This window comes from Amblyraja radiata, chromosome 4 (assembly GCF_010909765.2).
Source record: "Amblyraja radiata isolate CabotCenter1 chromosome 4, sAmbRad1.1.pri, whole genome shotgun sequence".
Taxonomy (NCBI): Eukaryota; Metazoa; Chordata; class Chondrichthyes; order Rajiformes; family Rajidae; genus Amblyraja; species Amblyraja radiata.
The window spans coordinates 24282574-24306972 of record NC_045959.1 but is presented as its reverse complement, the minus strand read 5'-3'; the positions used below and the strand labels follow the sequence as shown (position 1 = coordinate 24306972).

At 43.8% G+C, this 24399-nt stretch overlaps 1 protein-coding gene across 1 annotated transcript; it reads right to left on the bottom strand.

The window, feature by feature from the left end:
- Positions 1 to 838: 838 nt before the first annotated feature.
- fbxo32 (F-box protein 32) lies at positions 839 to 18005 on the bottom strand. Its single transcript, XM_033019080.1, has 9 exons — positions 17557 to 18005; positions 11828 to 11937; positions 9752 to 9801; positions 9565 to 9657; positions 6175 to 6268; positions 4214 to 4398; positions 2981 to 3163; positions 2736 to 2879; positions 839 to 1795 (listed from the first exon to the last, which is right to left on the bottom strand). Exons 1-9 carry the CDS (start codon positions 17667 to 17669, stop codon positions 1706 to 1708), a joined length of 1062 nt encoding a protein of 353 aa, XP_032874971.1. The 5' UTR covers positions 17670 to 18005; the 3' UTR covers positions 839 to 1705.
- Between the last annotated feature and the right edge of the window lie 6394 nt (positions 18006 to 24399).

The following is a 24399-nucleotide window of genomic DNA, read 5'->3' as shown; positions in this document are numbered from 1 at the left end:
TCACTTGCCAAGTCCATCAACATAACCAATGATAAAACAAATTACTATTACCCAAATGGACAAATCTTGACAGTCAATCATATTTTATCCCCATGATTAAAGTGTTGAAAACACAAGTTCAGAAAACATTCACAAATACATTTTGAATTTTCTCCCAGAATTGCTGGTGACTATGAACAGTAAAGGAGTCCTCAATTTCTGTGGAGGTGACAACTTGATTGAAAATGAACACTGATCTTTACATGAGGGCCATAAAAGGCTAGAGGAGCTAGTCTGTAGTCACCCATCACCAGTCTGCTACAAGTGGAAACCTGGAGCCACCAACACGATGACCCAATATAATTTGGCTTTTCAGTGGGTTAAACAATTCTAAAAGGTGAAAAAAAAACCAGTTGGCCTCAATTTGCGAAGATTGAGGTGGTCAGTTTGCTGTGCTGCCTGGTAGTTTGTGGTGTACGTGAGAAATGTCTTTTGACCCCAATACTGAATGTAATATCTCCATTAATACTTCTCCCAACCAACACTTCGACTGTCCCTTCATCACCATTAACAGTTCCCCCTTGATGGAGAAGGCAGGGATTTTAAGCAATCCCTTTCCTCTCTCCTCTCAAGCCTCTATCACAACTGAAGATTTGCTCCATGTCAGATTATGGAAATCTCTGGGACCTCGTTGTTGATTTTACAATCAATAATCCCTCCATTCAATCACCGTTCAAAGATGTGCCTCTTGCACAAAAAACATCTGATTTCAAATCGTAAATTACTCATCCACAAACAAATACAATTAAATGCAAGGTCAGACACTATACTCAGCAATGAGGTTTTTTTTTTAGTTTAAAAAAAAAAAGGCAGAAGATAATGCTAACAGCAAATAAAATGACAGAACTGACCACAAATACAGAAAGATAAGAATCCATCTCCTGCACTCCATCACTCCTGTCACAATTTAATTAAGTGTCCTACGAAACATTCATGTTACCATGAGTTGACCACAATGTGAGAGAATGGGACCATGCAATAGTCTGCAGAGAACTCAGCTTCCCACACACAGAATCAGCTATTTTACCAGGATAGCAAAATTGGGGGTTGAAAACTTGATTGCTCAAAGTTGGTTCCATTTTCAAAGGAGCACCCAGAAATTCAGAAGCCACTTCCATAACTCCATTTTACAGAAAATGATACTGACGGCCTGTTGATGTCAGGTGGGTGAAGTGACCAGCTCAAGGCAGTGCAGATCACTTTCACAACGTCTCAGCAACTAGGCAAGAAAGGGAATGCAGGAACTACCCAAACCCATGCTCTGTAACACGTGCATCTTAATATTATAATCAACAAACCAGTGCAGAGAATGTTTCTGCCAACACCATTAGTCATTCGAACAATAGCCAGAAATGATAAACTGGATACTTTCAATGCATTGCTATAGCAATGCAACTCAACCCCATTTAAGAGTAAATGCCTCCTGTTTGATATCTCAACTTGACTTTCCTTCAAGTCACCTTGAAATGTTTCCTCAGTAACTTTTTATTCCCCAAATCATCCCAAGCAATATTTACACAGCATGAACTTTAATATATAAAATATAAACTTAAACCACTTCTATTTCAGCTTCAGTGTAAAAAGTATAAATATTATAAAACATTATTTACATTGGTAAAAGCAAAAAAAATTCTTCCAGACTGGGAGTCTGCTGGAATTTCCACATTCAGAACTTGAAGAGACTGATGAATTCAAGAGGTGAAATAGAAGTGTAAGAGCCATCAGGGTCATTTGCTGTGCAAGGATGATTAGTATCCTGAAAGCAAAAAAATGAAAGGAACTCATTAATTTGCAGTACTTTTTATAAATCTTTACAGTCAATTGCTAGATGTGGAGCACAGCTACCAATTTGCACACAGGAAGCTCTCAGAAAAGCATAACAACAGATAGCTAAATTATAGTCTGTTTTATTGATTGAATCAATGGAGTAGTTGGATGCCTTGGCTAAATGTCTCATCAAAATGACAGCTCCTCTAACAATGTTGCATTCTCGGAATTAATCTTGAATTAATTATCCAATTTTTGTAATCAAGGTCTGGAATGGGATATCAACCCAATGCCTCAGAGGTGAAGTTTTATCAACAGCCATGGCTACAATTAGCTGTTCACAAAGTGCCTTTTCGATTAATCATACACAGAATTTGGGCATCATTGGCAAGTCCATCATTTATTGCCCCCTATCTAACCTTCAGTAGATTCACATTCTTGAAACCCTGCAGTCCTTCTGGTGAAGGTGTTCTATATATATATATATCCATGGTGGGATGGTATGGGACTTAGATAACAACCTGCAGGGGGTGGTGTTTCCATGTACTTGGAGCCTTTGCCCAACTTTGTAGTTCGTCAATTTTGGGGGGGAGCTGTTGGAGAGTAGTCCGAGCAAGCAAATGCCTCACACTTTGTAGACAGCCCACAATACAGACAGTGGTGGAGGGAATTAATGTTTTTGGTAGTGGATAGAGTGCCAGTCAAGTGACACCCTCCATTTCCTTATCCTAAATCTAGATCTGATAACACTGGATCCAAGAACAAATATGAGTTGAACCTATTGAGACAGACACATTTTAAGGTCCTAATTTTCTCTGGATCTTGTATTTTGGAATTCAAGATAACTGCAATAAATAATCCTTTTCAGACCAAGGATAACAAGGGGCAGCAGTGATCCAAGCCCATGTATTTGTCAAGCTCCACTGTACCTTCCAGAAGAGGATGTGACAGTGTCGGCAGAACTGCAGTGTGTCCACATACTGTTCTTTCTTTGGGTAGCATCTCCCAAGTTTAAAGTACATCTTTTTCCAGTCCAAATGACCCTTCTCAGATAAAATGAGACGTTTGCGAATCTGGGAATAAAGAGAACCATATCTGAACAGTGTCCTTACTGAAGCACAGTCAAATTGTGTATTTTAACCAGAAACTAGGTTGCAATGCGACCTTTCCATACCTGGCGCTCTGTGAAGTGGTAGCGGCACAATTTTCTCCATAGAAGCTTGTCCTCACTCAGAACTTGCAGGGTAGGAGATACCTGTCCAAGGTTTACAATATCTCTCCCATCAGCCAACCTCTCTAAGATGTTCAACTGCAGGCACATTGGTAGATCAGTCAGGGTCATTCCTGTAGATATAGGCTGTGAAACAAAAAAAGGTTTAACATAATTAGGACCACTGGCCAAGGATTTTAAGCACTGCATCCTTACCCACGTCCCATGCACTCTGTAGTTGCAGCTAGATAACTCCTGGATTGCACTTTCTTGATTTAAAATCCCATATCCTTGCGACTCATCGTCTCTAATCTACTGCAGATTTCCAAAGCCAATCATGATCTCTGCATTTCAATTCCTCATTCCCCCCACCCCCCCTGCACATATTGTCTATTGTTATTCAATAGTAATACATGGCCAGCATAGTGGCGTTACATTAGAACTGCTGCCTTGTAGCACCCAAGACTCCGGTTTGATCCTGACTGCGGGTGCTGTCTGTATGGAGTTTGTACATTCTCCCTGTGACCACATGGGTTCTCCCCAGATGCTCTGTAAATTGTCCCGCGTGTGTAAGATAGTTAGTGTACGGGGTGATCGCTGGTCAGCACGGCCTCGATGGGAAGAAGGACCCGTTTTGACGTAAAAAATCCAAAGTCTTCAAAAGATTCTTTGAGATGCTGCCTGACCCGCTGAGTTACTCTTGATGCGAGGTCAACATGTTCCATCATCCAACTGGCCTTTGGTCAAGCCTAGGATCCAGGACCCCAAGTCGTTGTATTACCCCCTTGAAAGACCTATATCTATTTTCCTCTTTAATGCAGTTCTCAAAATCTACCTCATCATCTTTGGACATGTCACATTCTGCCCTGGATAGGACAGGTTTGGAGGGATATGGACCAAACGCAGGCAGGTGGGACATGTTGCCCAATGTGGGCAAGTTGGGCTGAAAGGCCTGTTTCCATTGTATCACTCTTTGACTCGATGACTATGACATTCCCCCACATATTTCCCTGTAAGCTGCTCTCTCTCATTTCTATTTAATCAAGTTTTTCATCATCCAGCTTTTTCATGCATGTATAGAAACAACTAAGATTAGCTAGTTACTGTGTTCCTGTTTGCAGCACTGAGGTTATTATTCCTCTCCCACATTACCATGGCAACTGCACCTGCCAGAGTTGATGTTTGCTTATCACTTACCCTGATGATTTGCATATTGTTCAGCTGCTGTTGCCAATGAAGAATGACCTCCATTCTGTAGACCCAGGTGTTAATGTTCCCCACAAGAACACACTTCCCCACGCCTTTGACTAGCGCACAAATGGTGGCGTACAGACAGTTGAGTAGCTCCTTAATTAGCCGGATATCACACTGGTCTTCAAGCACTGAACAAAAAAACAATATTCTTAACATAGAAATTAATGCACCAACACTTGGTGGAGATGTTTGAGATTTTGGGGCACTGGGGTGGGGGTGGGGGTTGGAAAAAGGCAAAATGAAACTGCAAGTGGTTACTGTGGCAGGAAGGAGCAAGTAAGTAAAATTTAAAATTAATTAACCAAAATGTCACCTTGTCAAAAAATGGGAAGTATCTCCTATACCATGAATTCTACCAAAATGTTAAGAACGGTGCCATGACTGCACTAAACGCAGACACATCCACCCAGATGCTGGGTACTATGTTCCTTTAAGAATCATTGCGGTCTCTTCAGACGTCTAAATAATAGTTTCAGAAGGGCCATTAAGGAAAGAGAATAGTGTTTAAGAAGGAACTGCAGATGCTGGAAAATCGAAGGTACACAAAAAAGCTGGAGAAACTCAGCGGGTGCAGCAGCATCTATGGAGCAAAGGAAATAGGCAACGTTTTGGGCTGAAACCCTTCTTCAGACAAATTCTTCAGGAAAGAGAATAAATTGAAAATGTCACAAATTTGGAATTCTCCAAAGCATAAAATATTCACACTCAAGGTTGGTAGATTCACTTAACGTCCAACAAACTAACGATATCGGGTCCTGACAAAACATTTGACATTGTCAGTCGTCGTCAGCCACACGGGTCTGATGAAGGGTCTTGACCTGAAACGTCACCCATGCAGTTTCTCCAGAGATGCTACCTGATTGCTGAGTTACTCCAGCATTTTGTCTCTATCCTCAGTGTAAACCAGCATCTGCAGTTCCTTCTTATGCAAAACATTAACTCGGTTCCTCTTCCCACAGTGTTGCCCGAGCTGTACTCCCAGTACTTTCTATTTTATTCCCAAGGACAAACAGTAAAAGTAGATTCTGGGTTCTTATTACATGCCAAAAGAAGGCCTGTGGTTACATCACAAACTCCAATTCCTATTTGTTTAATAAAATAGTTGTTGATTTTAATTCTATTATTTTCCTAATGGTTGGAGTTGCGACTGTAAAAAGCACTTTGCAGCTGCTAATGTTTCCCTCACTGGTCCTTGTCCATAGCTGCATATCAGTGGATTTCCACAGAAGTATTTACCAGAACTGCTCAGTGATTTTCTAATGCCTTAAACTTTTTTTTAAATTGTGCAAGAATGCAAGCAGTCACACAGTTCTTGATAGTTTTCCATTGTTACACTGATGGCAAACTTGGATCCTGAGAGACTGGCCCACACTTGGAGCTAAAATGAAGACGCGATCTGACCAAGGTACAAGATTTGAAAAGGAATTGATGGCAGATGGCGAGAACGTGAATGGGGGGGGGGGGGGGGGGGGGGGGGCTGGAGAGAAAAGGTTTCTCCCAACTGGTTTGCTAGGCCTTCCTTGCATTCACAGGCTCTTGCTCTGCTTACATCCACATTCTCTCTACACCTAATCTTCCACGTTCACAATCTCAAGTCATCTACTGGGTCTACTCTCAGCCATCTCCTTCACTATCTGTTCAGTCTTCCCCAAGCTTAAACTCATTTAGTATTGTGTGAAGAAGGGTCCCAGCCCTCAGACGTCACCCATCCATGTTCTCCAGATGCTGCACAACCCGCTGAGTTACTAAGCACTTTGCTTTTGTTTTTGTAAACCAGCATCTGCAGTTCCTTGTATCCAAGTTTCAATAGCACCCCAGTAAGCATTCCACTTTACATTTGCTCCAGGCCCACTACGTGCTGTAGATAAAAGCCAGAGGTCAGAAGAATGACAGTCAATGCTCACCTTTCTGCACGACTTTCTCCAGAATGTTCATGTAGTTTTTCTGAGCAATCCCACTGAGGGAAGTGAGCTGGGATTTTGCAATGAGCTCAAGTAACTGCAAACAGAAAATAAAGTGGCATCACTCTCGCATGTTTAAACCACACAGCTGTTACAACCTGCCCCTTGGCCAGTGGCTGCAGATATTCAGAACTTCCAAATATGAAGAACATCAATGCTGCCCACAAACAAGTTCAAGAACTTGAAAGGAGAAATGGGGTTAAGTGAAGTTCAATATCATTACTTTTTGGCTGCTTATAAAGATCAAACTACCAGTACAGTGTGTACTGGTTCTTAATTGCTACTAAGCAGTTGGAAATAGAGCAAAGCCAAACTTCTAAACGTTTGTAATAATCAGGCTGCTTCCCTGGGAATAGAGTCCCCTTTGGAAATGATTATGAAAATGATGGAAAACAAACATTACAATCTATTTTTTGTTTCACCCATTGAATGGTTGGAGGGGTAGTCAGGAAAACTGGCGAAGAGAAGCATTCAAAATAAATGCACACTGCTTGTGAGTATCCCAGTGCAACCATTGGCTGCTGGTCACACTGTAAACTGACAGGTATGCAAAGGGGCTGTGCAATGCTCGTCACTTCTGAAGTCCACGTCCATTCCGTGTCAGTGGATAGACAACTGTGTACACATGTTCTGACCACACTGCAGAAATCAAGTTACCATCTTGCTATCCTCGGTGGGTCAGCACCGATAACCAATGGTCAGACACAACCATCACCAAACTGCCTGCTGAAAATAATTGACTGGGGCATGGGTGAAGAAGAGGTGGCAGAACGAGAGAAAGGCCAGAAAGATCATCCATTTTATAAGGTCTTGCATTACTAATGCACAGCATCAGTGATAATAAAGAACTTCTGGTGCAGGCTGTGACAGGATCTTTGTCTTCAAGGCCACACAACATGAACCACCCCCCAACAGGGTATATATCTTACTGTAGATCATAGTAAAAGGCTGTTAAACTTAGGACTGATGGTATCCAACATAGACAGTTCTCTCCAATTAATATGGACCTCAAACTCACTTCAAGTTATAAACAGGAAAAATCCAGGGCTACTCTCCAGTGAATGCAGCTCAGATCAAAACATGGAGGGGACGGGGGACACAATTTTTTGGCGGCCGCGCGCGCGCGCGCGAGGCTTCGGAGGCTCAATCCAACGCTAAATGCAGCTCAACTCTGCCTGTCTCACAGGGTTAACTACAGCCCTGTCTGGACTGACGGGATACCAGCGCTGCTTCTCCGCGCTGGCCATATTTCCAGCAAGTCCAGGCAGGTTAACCTGGCGGGGATGTCGCCCACCTCTCAAAACATGGGAGGGGGCATGTCCTACTGGCCCCCCCCCCACCCGGGTTTTCCGCCCTTGGCTCAGATGAAGGAGTGTGCTGTACTATCTTCTTTCAGAGAAAGCCAGCTGAGACCATGTCTGTATCATGGGTGAGTATCACAGATTTGGTGGCAATATTTCATTAGAGCAGAGTTCCTGCTATCCCAGCCAATAATTACACCACCAACATTACTACATCTGACCTTTATCCCTCGGATAGACGCTAAATACTGGAATAACTCAGCGGGTCAGGCAGGTTCCCGGGGAGGAAAGGAATACGTAGCATTTCAGGTCAAGCCCTTCTTCAGACCATCGGTCAGATCTGGAGAAGGGTCTCAATCCATCACATTACCTATTCAATTTCTCTCCAGAGATTCTCCCTGACCCGTTGAGTTACTCCAACACTTTGTGTCTATCTTCAGTGTAAACCAGTGTCTACAGTTCTTCATACACATAACCTCCTAGAGGCATCGGAGGGGTAATTGGCTACTGCATTTCACCACAAAACAGGGTCTAGAAAATGAGGTTCTTCACTGCCAGTGAAGCTCTTTTGGATACCTTGGGTCTGCAAAAACAGTTTGTCTTTCTTTAGACTCAATCACTTTCACGGTTCGAATGACCAGGGCTGCAACTCAGATGAGTGAACTTGTAAAGCTTGAAGCCAGAGTTAATTAGTCACAAGACACCAGCGAGCGATGGGGGTGGGATCATGACAGGAATTCGAAACAGTTCCTCTTCCATCGGCTTCTATCCTGCACAGCAGGAGCACACTGGATAGTGTGTCAGCTGTTGGCTTTGTCACTGCGCATGCTGACTTAACTGGTGATGGCTGGTCAGGGCTGGTGTGGTATGACTCAGGGTAACAGATCCCTTCATCAGTACAAGAGAAACCAGCACAAACATATCAGTTTCACAGATTTGGGTGCCATTAACATTGGCAAAAATAAAAACACAGAAAAAAAATAAAATTCTTAAAGACACAGAGAGTGGTGAATCTGTGGAATTCTCTGCCACAGAAGTTAGTTGAGGCCAGTTCATTGGCTATATTTAAGAGGGAGTTATATGTGGCCCTTGTGGCTAAAGGGATCAGGGGTATGGAGAGAAGGCAGGTATGGGATACTGAGTTGGATGATCAGCCATGATCATATTGAATGGCGGTGCAGGCTCAAAGGGCCGAATGGCCTACTCCTGCACCTATTTTCTATGTTTCTATGACACATTTTTTAAATATTTGCTCAAGCCATCGAAGAAAGCCATTTTGACCACACCATTTCCTAGGCCATGTCCCCTTCCTCACTAATTTCCCCAAATCTGTTCTCCACACATTCTCATTAACACTTAATTGAATGAAACAAACTTCAAAAAATGAGCAAATTTCATAGTATTGCAGGCTGCTAGTCAGTGAAAAATCAGTTAAAAAAACCCCAGAGATGCTCTGAACTTACAATCCAGGCCTCATGATGCAACTATTGTGGTGTTTGTGTTTCCAGTTAAACTCCACCTCTTACCCACACTGATTTTTCTTCAGACCATCCCTGTGGGATTGAGCTTCACATTCCCCTTACTCCCAACCAACTCTCCAGGGAAATACATTTCTTTCAAATTATCAATGACTTCCGCTTTCATGAGAATGGAAATGTCCACCATGCTGGAACCCTAACAAAACCCCTTTTTAAGATCTTAATCAGATAAGCTTTTAGTCTTCCAGTCACCCTGAGACCTCCATCCAATTTGGTCATCTCAGATAAATTAAACCTTGCCATGAGAATGGAAGCTACATTGGAGAAATTATGTGCCAAAGGCCACACAGCATGTACAAAGCTGCTTTGCTTTATAGCAGGCAAGAAGATTCAGTTACGGAGCAATTCTATTCTACTGCTTCAGATGGAATTACCACATCTACTGCCCATTTAATCAAGAATTAATTGTAATAATGAGTTGGTGTCATGACGTAAAGTGCCAAATAAATAATAAATGAGGTAAAGTGACAGACAGAAATTCAAGGTTGACATACCCGAACAACATAATTGAATCGTCTGATGTCTCGTATCGCGCTGGAGAAGTCCAAGCGGTTAAAAGCCTCACCCAGGGTGCAGTATCCATGGCGCTGGGAGGAATGGAGAGACCGTTAGTGCTGTTGGTGGGATAGTAATGAAACACCAGCTGGTCACATTATACAACAGAATTACAGAATCACTCACTTCTTTCGTGCTTCCTTTGTGAACTGAGATCCAAGTATCATGGTGGAAATCTGATGACAAAGACAAAAATCACAGACTTTATTAACTACATTCATAGACTGAGGAAAAGATGTTTTCCCAAAATTTTTGTGAACCATTACTGGAGTGTGATTTTTTTTTTTCTCTACCCACAAAATAAAATGAGTTAGGGTGACGAGTGTAAACTCTAGTGCTTGATTAAGGGCCAGCTTCCATGCTGTCTCTCTCCATGATCCTCTTGCCCCAGTTAACTTGGGTGAACTAGTGTGATATTAACTGTAGCTCTGTACACATTCCACTCACGACTGAATAGTCTTTACGAAGATGTTGCCAGGACAAGAGGGTGTGAACTATAAGGAGAGGTTGAGTAGACTGGGTCTTTTTTTCTTGGAGCGCAGGAGGATGAGGGGCAATCTTATAGACGTGTACAAAATCATGAGAGAAATAGATCAGGTAGATGCCGAGTCTCTTGACCAGATTAGGGGAAATCAAGGACCATAGGACGTGGGTTCAAGGTGAAGGGGAAAAGATTTAGTATGAATCGGAGGGGTAATTTTTTCACACAAAGGGTGGTCGTGTATGGAACAAGCTGCCAGATGAGGTGGTTGAGGCTGAGACTATCCTAACATTTAAGAAACAGTTAGACAGGTTAATGGATAGGACAGGTTCAGAGGGAGGGCAGGCAAGTGAGACTAGTGTAGCAGGGACATGTTGGCCGGTATGGGCAAGTTGGGCCGAAGGGCCTGTTTCCACACTATCACTCTATGACGATGAATAGTACGGGTGTACATACGGGTCTCGATTAGTACGGGTGTCAGGGTTTATGGGGAGAAGGCAGGAGAATGGCATTAGGAGGGAGAGATTGATCAGCCATGATTGAATGGCGGAGTGGACTTGTTGAGCCGAATGGCCTAATTCTGCTCCAATAACTTATGACCTTATGAATGGTGTGGCCTTAGTCTGTACACAAAGCCAGAAGCCTGCCAGTCGTCCGATCAAGTTACAGGTGGTGGAGCAGCAGGTCAAGGAGCTTCCAGGCCAATGAACAAGGAAGCAATCAGAGACTAATGGACAATAATTTAATATCCCTGATAACCACACATTTAACATCCCCTTGATCCGAACAGCAACTCTCAACTCAAAATGTCAATAACAGTGACGTAATCACATCAGGAGGTTTAAAAAAGTCTTAGACGAGGCCAATAAAAACAGAACTGCTTCTCCAGAAATGTTCCCAATGGCCACTCTGAGAGACCAAGGAAATTCTCCTGATGGGAATACAAAAATAGTTGCTTTGCTATTCAGGACAACACATAGTGCTCCGGGGAATTAAGTGCTTCGGATGTGCAGAAACGGGAGATGGAGTATTTTATGTCCTTGCACTGGGTACATCAAGAGGGAGCAGACCACCTCACAAACTACCCACCATCTAGCACCTTCTTCCCCATCTCTGGGAAAGGCTATGGTTCCCTCAAGGGCCTCAGTCACCTTGGAGGCAACAGAATGGAGTGTAGCAAGTCAACTGTGATCCCAAGGGAGTGTATGGGAAGTGGATGGGAAACCCAGCAGCCAACATGAACAAGACAGTCCCACAAAAGCAATGTGATAACGACATACCCTGTTCAAGTGACATTGATCGAGGGACAGCTATAGTCAAGCTGTAGGAGAACCCCATTCCTATCCTTCAACAGGACCAAGTGAATGTTTATGTCTACAGGAGAGGGGCCCCAAATGCAACACTTCTCCCCAAAAGCTGGCATGTCCGACAGTGGGTCATTTCTTCAGTCCTGCAGTTTAGTTTAGAGATGCAGCCTTTCAGCCCACTGGGACTGCACTGACCAACGATCACCCGTACACTAGTCCTAGGTTATTCCATATTGGGAACATATGACAATTTCAATGCTCCAGGAATTGACACCAGAGACGAAAGTAACCATCTGAGTCGCACTCAGAAAGAACCAGTTTGCAGAGCAAAAAAAAAACCATATATATATATATATAGGTTGTGCATTTTAAGGTTGTTGAAAAGTTTGGTCTTGACAAAGTTGCAAGACTCACATTGGATTTTTGTGTTGTTATTCAAAATATCCTTCTTTCTTTTCTTGGTCATGAAATCGTACCCAACATTGTTCAGAAAGTTCTCCTTATTAAACTCTTCATTGGAGTAACTATGCAAAGACAAAAAGGAACAGAAAGTATGAACAGAGTACAAAATCCAACTCATTACTTTGTATTTCTTTATATATAGAAGACCCTCAGCCCATCTCATTTATGTTGGCTCAGAACAATTCTATGCTCCCCATATTCCCATCAACTGCTGCCCATATTCTCCCACTTACCTACATACTTGGGACAATTTACAGAGGCTATTTAGCCCACGAACCCATACACTTTGGGACATGGGAGAAAACTGGAGCACTCAGAAGAAACCCATGCAGTGCAGGTAGAATGGCTAACTCCACAGAGACAGCACCAGAGGTCAGGAATGAACCCAGCCACCTGAAGGTGCAAGTCAGCAGCACTAGCTGCTGATCCACTGGACTATCCCAGCAGTGAGAAATGCAGAATTAATATTTCAGCTTGAAGATCTTCCCTGTTTCTCTCCCTGCCGATGCAGATTGCAATATCGAGCATCTCCAGCACTCTCTCTTCTTTACATTATCTCTACAAGACCATTCCAGGATCTGTTGGCACTCACTACTAACCCCAATACCGAGCCAACTTCTACCTGGTAGATTTTCCTCTCCTGCCCATTGTGCATTCCGATGAAAAAATCTTTACTGCCGCAAAATGCTGTTACATTAGAAACTAAACGAACAAGTCCCAGATTGTGCCGTGACACTGACATATTGGGACGGACAATTTGTTCTAGGAAACTATTAAAAATTTGCGGCAAAGAAGAGGGGTGCGTAATTGTGGGGAAATATGCAAGGGAAAATGGCATAAGATAGGCTGGTGGGGGCAGCTTCATGTCTGGCGCATACACACAAAATGATGGAAGTCCTAATTACTTTAAGCAAAAAAACAAACAAAACTGTTGTCCAAAAAAACAAAAACAAAAAAAAGCTGCTGGAAGCAGTGTTCCTCCAGCAGTTAGTTTAGTGCAGAGGTTTCCAGCATCTGCAGTCTGCAAATTTGTTTAATGTAGAAATTAGTCTCACTTCATGACCTCATCATTCAAAAAAAAAAAAAAAAGCAACAAGAACTGTTGTCCAAAAAATGTGTGTGTGTGTGTGTGTGCACACTCGGCTCAGAATATGCTTCATAGTCTTTGGCTTCACATTCTCTTCAAGAGGGGATTTTTTTATTTTTGACTGAACAGGCCTTTCGCAAGCAGGTTATTTATAGCATTGGTGTACAGCTCTGCTTCAGACCACATCCTTGCAGCAAACGTAAAAGGGTTACAAAAAGCATAGTTTATTCTGCAGAGTAGAGAATGCAATAAGGCAGCACAAACAACATTTGCAAGTTCACGCTGTACTCCATCTATTCTTGTTTACAGTTGGGGCACAACTACTTGGAAGACGTTAACTTGCCGCCTGTAAACTGGCTGCTTTGGCAGATCGCCCTGCTGTTAGCAGTCATGGATTGTGGCAGGCAGCTCGACCTATGCAAGGGAGACAAACTGAAGCAAAACAGCTTCCTAGACAAACGACATATCAGAATTCTGCAATGTATTTGGACTGCATCACTCGGACTCTCACTCTTCCTTCACCTGGTCTTCCTTCCCTCCATCCAATGAGCCCTAAAGGCCAGGTTAATACTCGACATTTTTAACAACTTTGAAATTTGAAGTGCAAAATGGCACCGGAAATGTGGTGACTTGTGTACTGCCTCAGAGTAAACTACTATTCTTACATACACTCTTGTACTAGAGTATAGTAAGATTTTTACTAAATTGTCTGCTAAAAGGGATTTCACTGCACCAAAGTACATGCGACAATAAAATACCATTAAGCCATTGATCTTGCCCCTCTATTCACGGATTGCAGCATAACGCCCATACCCCTTGTTGAAAAACAAAACAAAATTAAGCTACGTCTGAAGTTTTCAACTAACCAGATTCCAAGTTCCGGCTGGCTGGTTTGTGGCTTCCTGACAGCAGCATATTAGAAGAACTCGGGCAGAATGAGTGCAACCACATCTCCTTAACCCCCCCCCCCCCCCCACAAGATCTGTATTCAAATAAGAGCTTTGCAAGACTTGCTGTTTTTGCAAGACTGCATTTTGTTGTAGCTTAAGAAGGCCAAAGAGAGTTAGTGAGGGATAGGAAAAAAAGCAACAAGATTGATAACCTCTTGTCAGTTTTCTTTCCTCCCCTCCACAGAAGTGAACCACGTCGTGAATCATCGCAGCCCTGCTGGTGAAGTTCTTCCATGATTTGACCCAGCAATGAAGGAACAGTGATACATTTATATGTCAGGGTGGTGTGTTATTCGGAGGGAACCTGCAGGTGATAGTGCTCCCAGAAGCCAGCTGCCCTTATCCATGATGCAGATATTGAGAGTTGGTAGATCCCATTCCCCAGTTGGTATAACGTGTGCAGGGAACATTAAAATAGCTGCCATCATCCTTCCTGGCAATGGTTCAGGTGCTGTTTAGTTGCATTGGTGGTGCTTACCTTGAAGGTTGTTGTCCGAGCACACAACATCCTAACTATCCTCGTTGTGGGCAAGCCAATGGAACCCATGGATGCAGCAGGTAGTGTTGCTTCTTCTAGCCCTCATGTCATGTGTGTGGAGTTTGTGCTTTCCCCCTGTGACCTGGGTCTCCCCCTTGATGCTCCAGGTTCTTCTTACATGGCCACTGTAAATTATCCCCAGCTTTGATAGATGTAGAACTGGGATGGGTGGTGGTAGAATCAATAGGCATCTGAGGTTTCAGAGAAATAGAACTGGTAGGATTGCTCTGAGCCAGATAACCTTGATGGATCAAATGATCTCCCATGTTAAAAGGAATTATGAGAAAGTACTGGTGACAAGATAGGTTATTGACCTATAGACCATATTAAACCAAGGCCAATTTTGGTGACAATATAGGTTATTCACCTATAGACCATATTAACCTCGACCTAATGCTGGTTCACATCAGAACCCTGGCTACCCTGCCTTCACATTCAACAGCCCACCCCAATGATGAGGAGCCTCAAACAGGTGTCCAAACGCATCCGGGATGGAATCCGAGTTTAGTTAGTCTTAACGGTTCAGCTGCTCAATTAATAAACTCACTTCAAGATCCAAGGCTACTTGAGACAAACACAGGACCATAGAAAGGAACGTGGCAACAGGAGGCGAGTTAGAACTCAATCCTGTTGTTCCATGTAATAAGATCATGGCTAGTTAAAATTAAACCCAGTTACCTTGCCCAACACCACAACTGGCCCCAAATACACCATGGTTAGAATAGTTGGACATTTCCACTGCCTTGTGCAAGAACACTAACATCACCCCTGATGAAGCCAATATTAATGAGATTCCTTCACTCTCCCTCAACACATCTCAACATTCAATATCACGTGTGACACTTTTTTGAAATGCAAACCATGATTTGGCAGCTTGCCAAACTCCTCTGTCTTCACTGGTCTCCCTCCTTGTGAACCACCAAGACATGAAGGAGATCAGGCACAACCAAGCTTGTAGACAGCATATCCATGGGATGAATCTTAGCACGAATATAAAAATTATATGAATACAGTAATCTTAGGAAAGGCCAATTTTAACCAACCTTCAAGAAATACTAAAGATTTGCTCCTTGTGGCTTTATTATGGTGATAAAGGGAAAAAAGTTGTTCGGCACGGACTTGTAGGGCCGAGATGGCCTGTTTCCATGCTGTAATTGTTATATGGTTATATGATAAACTACAGGGTAAGATCTAACATTAGGACTGCCCCTCCAAATCTGTTTGCTAAACTAAGTGCATTCTTAATGACAGTCACACAAGATCTGTGCTTGTCTAATTCTGTCCACCTGTACTTTCTCCAACCTCCAAATGTCTGCTGTTCAAACTCTACAATCCCTTCATTTACCCCTCCTCCTCCAAGACTATCAAAACCAGTCACCTTTTGGGCACCCACCCCAAATTCCCCTTACGTCCATCAACGTTAACACTTTAGATAGACACAAAGTGCTGGAGTAATACAGCAGGTCAGGCAGCAACTCTGGAGAAAAAGCATGGGTGACATTTCAGGTCAGGACCCTTCCTCAGACTTCTGACCCGGCCCAAAATGTCACCCCTACGTTTGCTCCAGAGATGCTGCCTGACCTGCTCAAAGTCAAAGTATCTTTTATTGTCATTCAGACCTTTCGGTCTGTACTAAATTCCGTTGCCTTGCAGTCATACATATAATAAAATAACAAAGCACACATTAAACACAAATTTAACATCCGCCACAGTGAGTTCACCATGCTGAGTTACTCCACCACTTTGTGTCTTTCGTATAAACCAGCATCTGCAGTTCTTTGTTTCTACATAACATTAACACTTTGGTAGATTATATTTCAGTGCCTATTATATATTAACTATTATATAAATACATACATATACACACACATATATATTATACGCACACCCACATACACAACAGATATACAGACTGTTTTGTTGTTGTTGGGCAAACTTAGCAAATTCTAGTTAAGACCCCTGATCTGTCTAACGCTGATGAAGATTATCTCATGACCACAGCTGGATGGGAAACAACCAGAAGTGGACGGGGATTGGCCGCGATGCCATCCATCCATCACACAGCCCGCCTCCGCTCACACACGAAGGTCAGTAAACCCCAGATGTAGTACAATCCCCTTTCGTCTCGATCAGGGAACTTGCTGCGACATTCATCCAAATCTGCCTTCCATGCCTGGTGGGGAAAGAGGCATCCATTGCAACCGACAAGCAACGCATGATTAGTTTACCAGCCCATCAACAGCAACAATATTAGATCACGAGGGGAGAAGGGTTGAAAAGTAGGAGGTGCTTTCTGATGATCACATAATCACTGTGATACCACAGTACTGGGAGTGTGTATCTCACACACAGCGTCTTGCAGCGAGCTAGAGTTATATTCAAGCGTCGCGATTCCAAGCAATGTGAAAAAGGTTCATTCAAGTTTTAAACATAAATAGGATTTCATCATGGTGTTTTACCACTGTGCTCAATATATTATCGTTTGGTTTGTAAAGCAGTTTGAATGTATTACTTGGAATCGCTGAAAGCTTGACAATACGTACATACAAGAAAAGACATGTTGCCTGCAGTGTCTGTTTTACTTGGACAGTTACCAAATGAAACAGTTTACATAAGTAATTCTCTCCCCCACACAAAAAGAAACAAATATGCTCACGATTGTTTAAACATTGAATTCTGGACATGAAGTATTCTTTTGCCACTGTGAATTCTGACTCGATTCTACTTATTTACACAGGAATAGGGACGTTAATGATCCGTTTCCCCCAAAGGAGTTAGGACACATTTCCCACCACGGGGCTGCAAACTTTAAGATGCCGTCATTCTCCCCGAATGTGTTATTTACTGTTGCTTCTGACTAATCAACCAAGACCTGAAGCTTCTCCTCCTATCGTTGTTGCCCAACCTGCTGAATGTTTGCTGTTTTAACTCCAACGTCACCCGATTTCCGTTTGTTTACTCTTCCAAATATACTTTGGTTTTCACTTTGTTTTCCCACCCTCGGAACAATTCCCACGCTTGCCCACTGACCGTGGGACCGAGCTCACCCGTCCCCAGTCCAGCCCTCTGCAGGGGGCTGCGAAACACCGCGGGCTCCACAACTCACCAGTTCAGCGGCGCCACATTGTTGTTGGCTTCAACCTTCGACCTCTTCCAGCCGCTGTCCGTCTTGATCCAACTCTGACCGGGGGACCTCCAGTCCTGACCCAAGAATGGCATCCTGGCCGAAAGTGCCGATTCGCCGATTTGCTGCAAAATTGCTGCCCTGTCTCCTCGCTCAGGCTGCTGGAAGGGACTTCAGTGCGAACGCTGCCTCGGTTCAAGCACGAATGCCCCGGTTCTAAGTTTTTACACAATCGCTAACTTACTTCCCCTTTTGCAAGCAAACCCTTCCTATGTACTTTATTGCCTGTGCACTTCTTCCAGTCCTGGCTGTGGTTTCCCTTCTGGTTTGTTTGCCTCCTGCCTTCTCACTGTGCGTTGAGGGCTTTGTGTTTATTATGGGGAGATTTGCACAGCGCCTCCTTTTTATCCTCTCAAGCCTCTGTTGCCGGAAGCGAGTTTCGAGCTGGAAGCCCCGCCCGGCTGCACAGTGCGATCCCAGCGCCACTCAGCCGTTCACGTGGCACATTGTTTTTCTGTCTGAACAGCGTGACCCGGAGCGGTCTGTACAACTTCATCGTTTCAGGCTATCCGTTGCCCTGTATCTTGTGCAATCCACCAACATCTCGTTTTACTGTTTCCACGACTTGGCTCTGCAGTGCACATTTTTCCTTGAACTGCTCATGAAGTCCCAGTTAAAACCGACTAAGCAACGTACGACCTTCAAAATAACGTCAACCTTCAAAATATCTAGCCATTTTTGGGAAGTACTTGAAGTGTTGTAACCTGCAAGGTGTACAGGACGAGAGCATTTAACGTGAAGTCCCGTTTGCAATCAATCACATACACCCCTCACTGTTCATTTCTGGGATTCTATCGCTTCTGTCTGAATGCACAGTACAACCAATAAAGTACGCTCACAGAAATGAATGGCATAATTAGGGCCCATTTGGCTCTCTGCCTTTGTGCTAGGCAAAATCAAGTTGCTATTTACTTGCCCCCACTGCCCCATGTGGCTCTTACTGAACTCATCAACGCACACTTTAAATGTGATGGGGCTATCTGCCCCCAACACCCCTTCAGGCAGACACTCTGGACCCCCAATCCCTTGGAATGTTTTGCTTCCTCAATTCCGGGCGACTGGGAGCAAAGATACTGGAAGGATGGAGCTGGAGACGATGACGTATGTGTCAGGAGAGGACATAGGCCAGTAGGAGAGGTGAGGGAACTGGGTTCTGGCCTACCGCACCCTCGAAGTCGACTGCGAGAGGCTCCCCGGGGAACAAAGGTGGGAGGATGAGGAGAGGATGTCGGTTGTTAGAGGCCCTATTGGGATCTCTATTGGGGCAGAGTTGGCCTGCACATGAGTGAAGGGTTGCACCTGAGTTAGAGGGGCACCAATATCCTCGAGGGGACATTTGATAATGCTACTCATAGAAACATAGAAATTAGGTGCAGGAGTAGGCCATTCGGCCCTTCGAGCCTGCACCGCCATTCGATATGATCATGGCTGATCATCCAACTCAGTATCCCGTACCTGCCTTCTCTCCATACCCTCTGATCCCCTTAGCCACAAGGGCCACATCTAACTCCCTCTTAAATATAGCCAATTAACTGGCCTCGACTACCCTCTGTGGCAGAGAGTTCCAGAGATTCACCACTCTCTGTGTGAAAAGACTCAGAAGGGTTTAAACTAGTCTGGCAGGGGGGAGCAGGGCAGTGTCATAGAGTGAGTGATAGTGTGGAAACCGGCCATTAGACCCAACTTGCCCACACCGGCCAACATGTCTCAGCTACACTAGTCCCACCTGCCCACATTTGTTCCATATCCCTCCAAACCAGTCCTATCCATGTACCTGTCTAACTGTTTCTTAAACGTTGGGATAACTGTCAGATTCCTATTGCATCTTTTCCCCATCACCTTAAACCTATGTCCTCTGGTCCTCAATTCACCTACTCTGGGCAAGAGACTCTGTGCATCCACCCGATCTATTCCTCTCATTATCTTATACACCTCACCCTCTTATCACCCTGCATCCTCCTGCTCACCAAGGAATACAGTCCCAGCCTACTCAACTTCTCCCAAAAGCTCAGACCCTCTAGTCCTGGCAACATCCTCGCAAATCTTCTCTGGACCCTCTCTAGCTTGACAACATCTTTCCTATAACGTGGTGCCCAGTACTGAACACAATACTCTAAATGTGGCCTCACCAATGTCTTATACAACTGCATCATGACCTCCTAACTTCTATACTCAATACTCTGATAAAGGCCAATATGCCAAAAGTCTTTTTGATCATCTTATCTACCTGTGACTCCACCTTCGAACAAGGGGTCATCCAGAACAAGGGGTCACATTTTAAGGTTAAGGGGGAAGTCTTTTAGGACCGAGATGAGAAAAACATTTTCCACAGAGAATTCCACAGAAAGTGGTGAATCCGTGGAATTCTCTACCACAGAAGGTAGTTGAGGCCAGTTCATTGGCTATATTTATGAGGGAGTTAGATGTGGCCTTTGTGGCTAAAGGGATCAGGGGGTATGGAGAGAAGGCAGGTACAGGATAATACTGAGTTGGATGATCAGCCATGATCATATTGAATGGCGGTGCAGGCTCGAAGGGCCGAATGGCCTACTCCTGCACCTATTTTCTATGTTTCTATGTTTCAAATTGGAATATTATAACTATTGGAAGAAAGGTAGTTGAGGGATTTATAGGACTGGCAGATCAATGATCTGGACTGCAGATGCTACAGATATGGGAGGGAGGAGGGACAGTTTCAGTTTTGATTAGGGAAAACACTGTGGCAGGGCTTTGAGGGGATATTACTGGGTATCATCCAGGGAGGCTATATGGGTGCAATTCAGAGATAACAAATAATTACTTTAATGTTTCGCCAAACACCAGCATTCAGTCTGCCAAGGGTTACTAGATGTCCTGTTTGCTAATCATTTTAATTCCCCTTCACATTCCCACACTGACCTTTCTATTCTGGGCATCCTCCATTGCCAAAGTGAGGCCACATGCAAACTGAACGAACAGCATCTCAAGGTCTGCTTTTGTAGCTTACATCCCAATGGCAGGAATGTTGAATTCTCCTATTTTAGGGAAAGACTCCACCTCCACCCCTTCTTCTCCCCCCCCCCCCCCCCCCCCTATCCCTTTGTGCCCCTCCTGGACTGACACCTACCATTCCTCTCCTCTTCTTCCTACATTCCTTCCTCTAACTTAAAAATCAGAAATTCAATCCTTTTGTCTCACACCTTCTGTCTTTTCATCTCTGGTATTTGTCCAACCATTTGCCTTTCAACCTCCCCCCCCCCCCCCCCCCTCACCAGTTTCTGCCTATTATCTACCAGGCTTTGCCCTGTCCCTCCTCTCTCACAATTATTTTCGCCTCCCATACAATCAGTCTGAAGAAGGATCCCGAACCGAAACATCACTTACTCATGTTCTCCCGACCCGCTGAGTTACTCCAGGACATTGTGTCTCTTTAATGCGATTGTATCAGAGACCCCGATAGTCAATGGGACTTAGAGGAGTAAATACGTAGAGAGCTCACAGATAGCTGTACGAAGAATAGGGTTGTATTAGTAGGCGACTTTAACTTGCCTAATACTAACTTGGGCTGCCATAGTGCAAAGGGTCTTGGATGGGATGGAATTTATTTGTTGTGTCCCAGAAAACGTTCTCAGTCAATGTGTAGATGGACTCCTAATAGAGAGATGGCAACATGGACCTCCTGGTGGAAAATGAGGGAGGGAAATTGAGGGAAAGTGTCTCTGCGGGAGCACTTCAGGCAGGCAGGTGCCATCAGGGTAGGCAAGGAAGGCAGTGCCTACCCTGTCTAAAATTATAAAATGGTAATTATTAAATATAAATAGTAAAGGCACGGGAGAATTATGCCTACCTAAGAGATCGATCTCTTAAGTAGGCATAATTCTCCCGTACCTTTCATCCACAGTACATGTAATATGCGGAAGTATGTGCTACTCATGTGCCGTCGACGCTGCTTCAAGCCTTCAATGACAGCGGTCTATAAAGGCAGCTGAAATTCTGCCTTTGCACCGTAGACTGTGTACTGCGCATGCGCAGCGCAAGTTTCTTGGCGGGTTTTTCAAACATGTATTGTCATTATCTTAAGAGTATCTTAAGAAACAAAGAGAGAAGTGTGGAGTTTGTGTACAAATAATGTGGGATGTAAATTTCTTTGAGCTACATGTTTTTAAATACTTTATAGATAGGCTTTTGAAGACAAATTACCTTATAAAAGTTGACTGACTGCCTACCGGAGAGAACAATCTGCGCATGCGCGGTTTTAAAAGATATTTAAAAAGCCGACTGGGCCCAAGAGCGGAACTCGCTATCAAAACATGGATGGGACTGGGGACACAATTTTTTGGCGGCCATGCGCGCATGCACACACTCACACACGCGCGAGGCTTCGGAGGCTTAATCCAGCGCTAAAAGCGGAGATTTTAAAATCGGGATCACAAAAACTTGGGGGGGATGTCGCCCACCTCTCAAAACATGGGCGGGTCCCGTCTGGCCCCCCCGGATTTTCCGCCCCTGACTGTGCCTACACTGAGTAATTACTCACGGCACGTGCCTGACTTCAGGTCAAGTGACTGTCATTTTACTAGTTTTAAAACTGTTGCAGAAAAAAGACAGGGCTTTCCACAAAATTTTATGTCCTGAATTGGGTTAAGGCTAATTTTGAGGGCATTAGACAAAAAAGTTGCAAAGGTTGAGTGGGAGAGGCTGGTTGCAGGTATAGGGATGTCTGTCAGGTGGGAGCCTTTTAAAATTGAGGTAGGACAATTTAGGGATAGTATGTGCCTGTTAGAGTGAAGGGCAAGGGCAGGCAGGATTAAGGAAACTGTAATTAAGAATTTCATTGTTCTGTTCAAGTGCACATGACAATTACATTTAACTTAGTTCAAAAGGATATTGAGACTGCACTGGAAAAGAAAGATGCATATGTCAGGCATAAGTAGCTGGGATCAAGTGAACCTGGTGAGGGATTCAGGAGTGCTCCAGAGGGAATCAGGAAGGCAAAAAGAGGACATGGGATAGCTTCGGCAGATATAATTTTGGAGAATTCTAAGAGATTCTATAAGTGCAGTGAGAGCAAAAAATGTAACTAGGGCGAGAATAGGGCCTCTTAGGATCAAGGTGGTCATCTATGTGTGGAGTCACAGGTGGGGTTTTAAATGCATACTCATCTCCTAGATTGTGGAACAGCATCCCTCTTCCCATCAGAACTGCCCCCTCCATCGACTTAAAAGTCTCGACTTAAAACTCATCTTTACTCTCAAGCCTTTCTTGACGTCCTCTGAGGGAGGGCTATATGTATGTATTTATGTATGTACTTAATCTATGAACCACTGTTGTATAACGTTCGTACCTCCACCAATTTAAAGCACTTTGGTCAACGAGAGTTGTTTTTTAAATGGGCTATAGAAATAAAAGTGACTTGACTTGATCTGTATTTATCATGGAGAAAGTCATGGGAGCTAGGAGGGGAATGTCTTGAAATATAAATATATCACAAAAGAAGACGTGTGGGAGGTCTTAAAGTACATATGGAAAATAAATCCCCAGGGCCTGACCGAGTGTGTCCAGATCATGGTGGGAAGCTAGGAGTTAAATTGCAAGAGACCTGGCGGAGATGCTTGTAGCATTGTTAGCCATGGATTATGTATCTGATTGGAGATTGGATAATGACTAAAGTAGGGCCTTTATTTAAAAAGGGCTGCAAGGGTAAGTTAAAGATCTACAGGCCATTAAGTCTAACATCACGGGTAGGAAAATTACTGCAGGGGATTCTGAGAGACAGGATTCATCTGTATTAGGAAAGGGAATGTTTATCAACATGGCTTTGTGTGTGAGAAATCATTACTCACAAATCTGATTGATTTTTTGAAGAGGTGACCAAAAGTATGGACCAGCGCAGGATAGTAGATTTCATCTGCATGGACTTTAACAAAGTCTTTGACAAAGACCTGCATTGTAAGCTGGACCAGAAGATTAGGTCACATGGGATCCAGGTTAAACTAGCTAATTCAACACAAAATTGATAGTAATAATAATAATAATACATTTTATTTATGGGCGCCTTTCAAGAGTCTCAAGGACACCTTACAAAAATTGAGCATGTATAGGAAAAACATGTAAGGGGAATGAAATAAATAGTAGAGACATGACTAGTACACAAAGTAAAGACAGAATTCAATACAAAACACAGCATGAGGCAATTAATGCACAGATGAAAAGGGACGGGGACGTGGGGCTAAGGATAGGCAGAGGTGAAGAGATGGGTCTTGAGGCGGGACTGGAAGATGGGGAGGGACACGGAATTGCGGATCAGTTGGGGGAGGGAGTTCCAGAGCCTGGGAGCTGCCCTGGAGAAGGCTCTGTCCCCAAAACTGCGGAGGATAGTAGGAATTCAGTGAATGGTAGTGGAGGGTTGGTTTTTAGATTGGAGGCCTCAGACCATTGATGTGCCATTGGAATCAATGTTGTCACCTGTTGTATGTCATCTGTATTAACAATTTGGATGAGAATTAGTTGAGATGGTTAGTTTGCGAATTACACTAATGTTGGGGGTATCGTGGACAGTGACAAAAGTTATGATTACAACAGGAACGAGATCAAATGGGAAAGTGGGCCAAGGATCGGCAGATAGAATTTAACAAAGACAATGCAATGTATTGCGTTTTATTAGGTTAAAACAGGGCAGGACTTGTGGTAATTGGCAGGGCCTCGGAGAGTTTTGTAGATCAGAGACATAGTTAGACAGGGTGGTGGAAAAGGTGTTAGGCACACTTACCTTCATCAGTCAGGGCA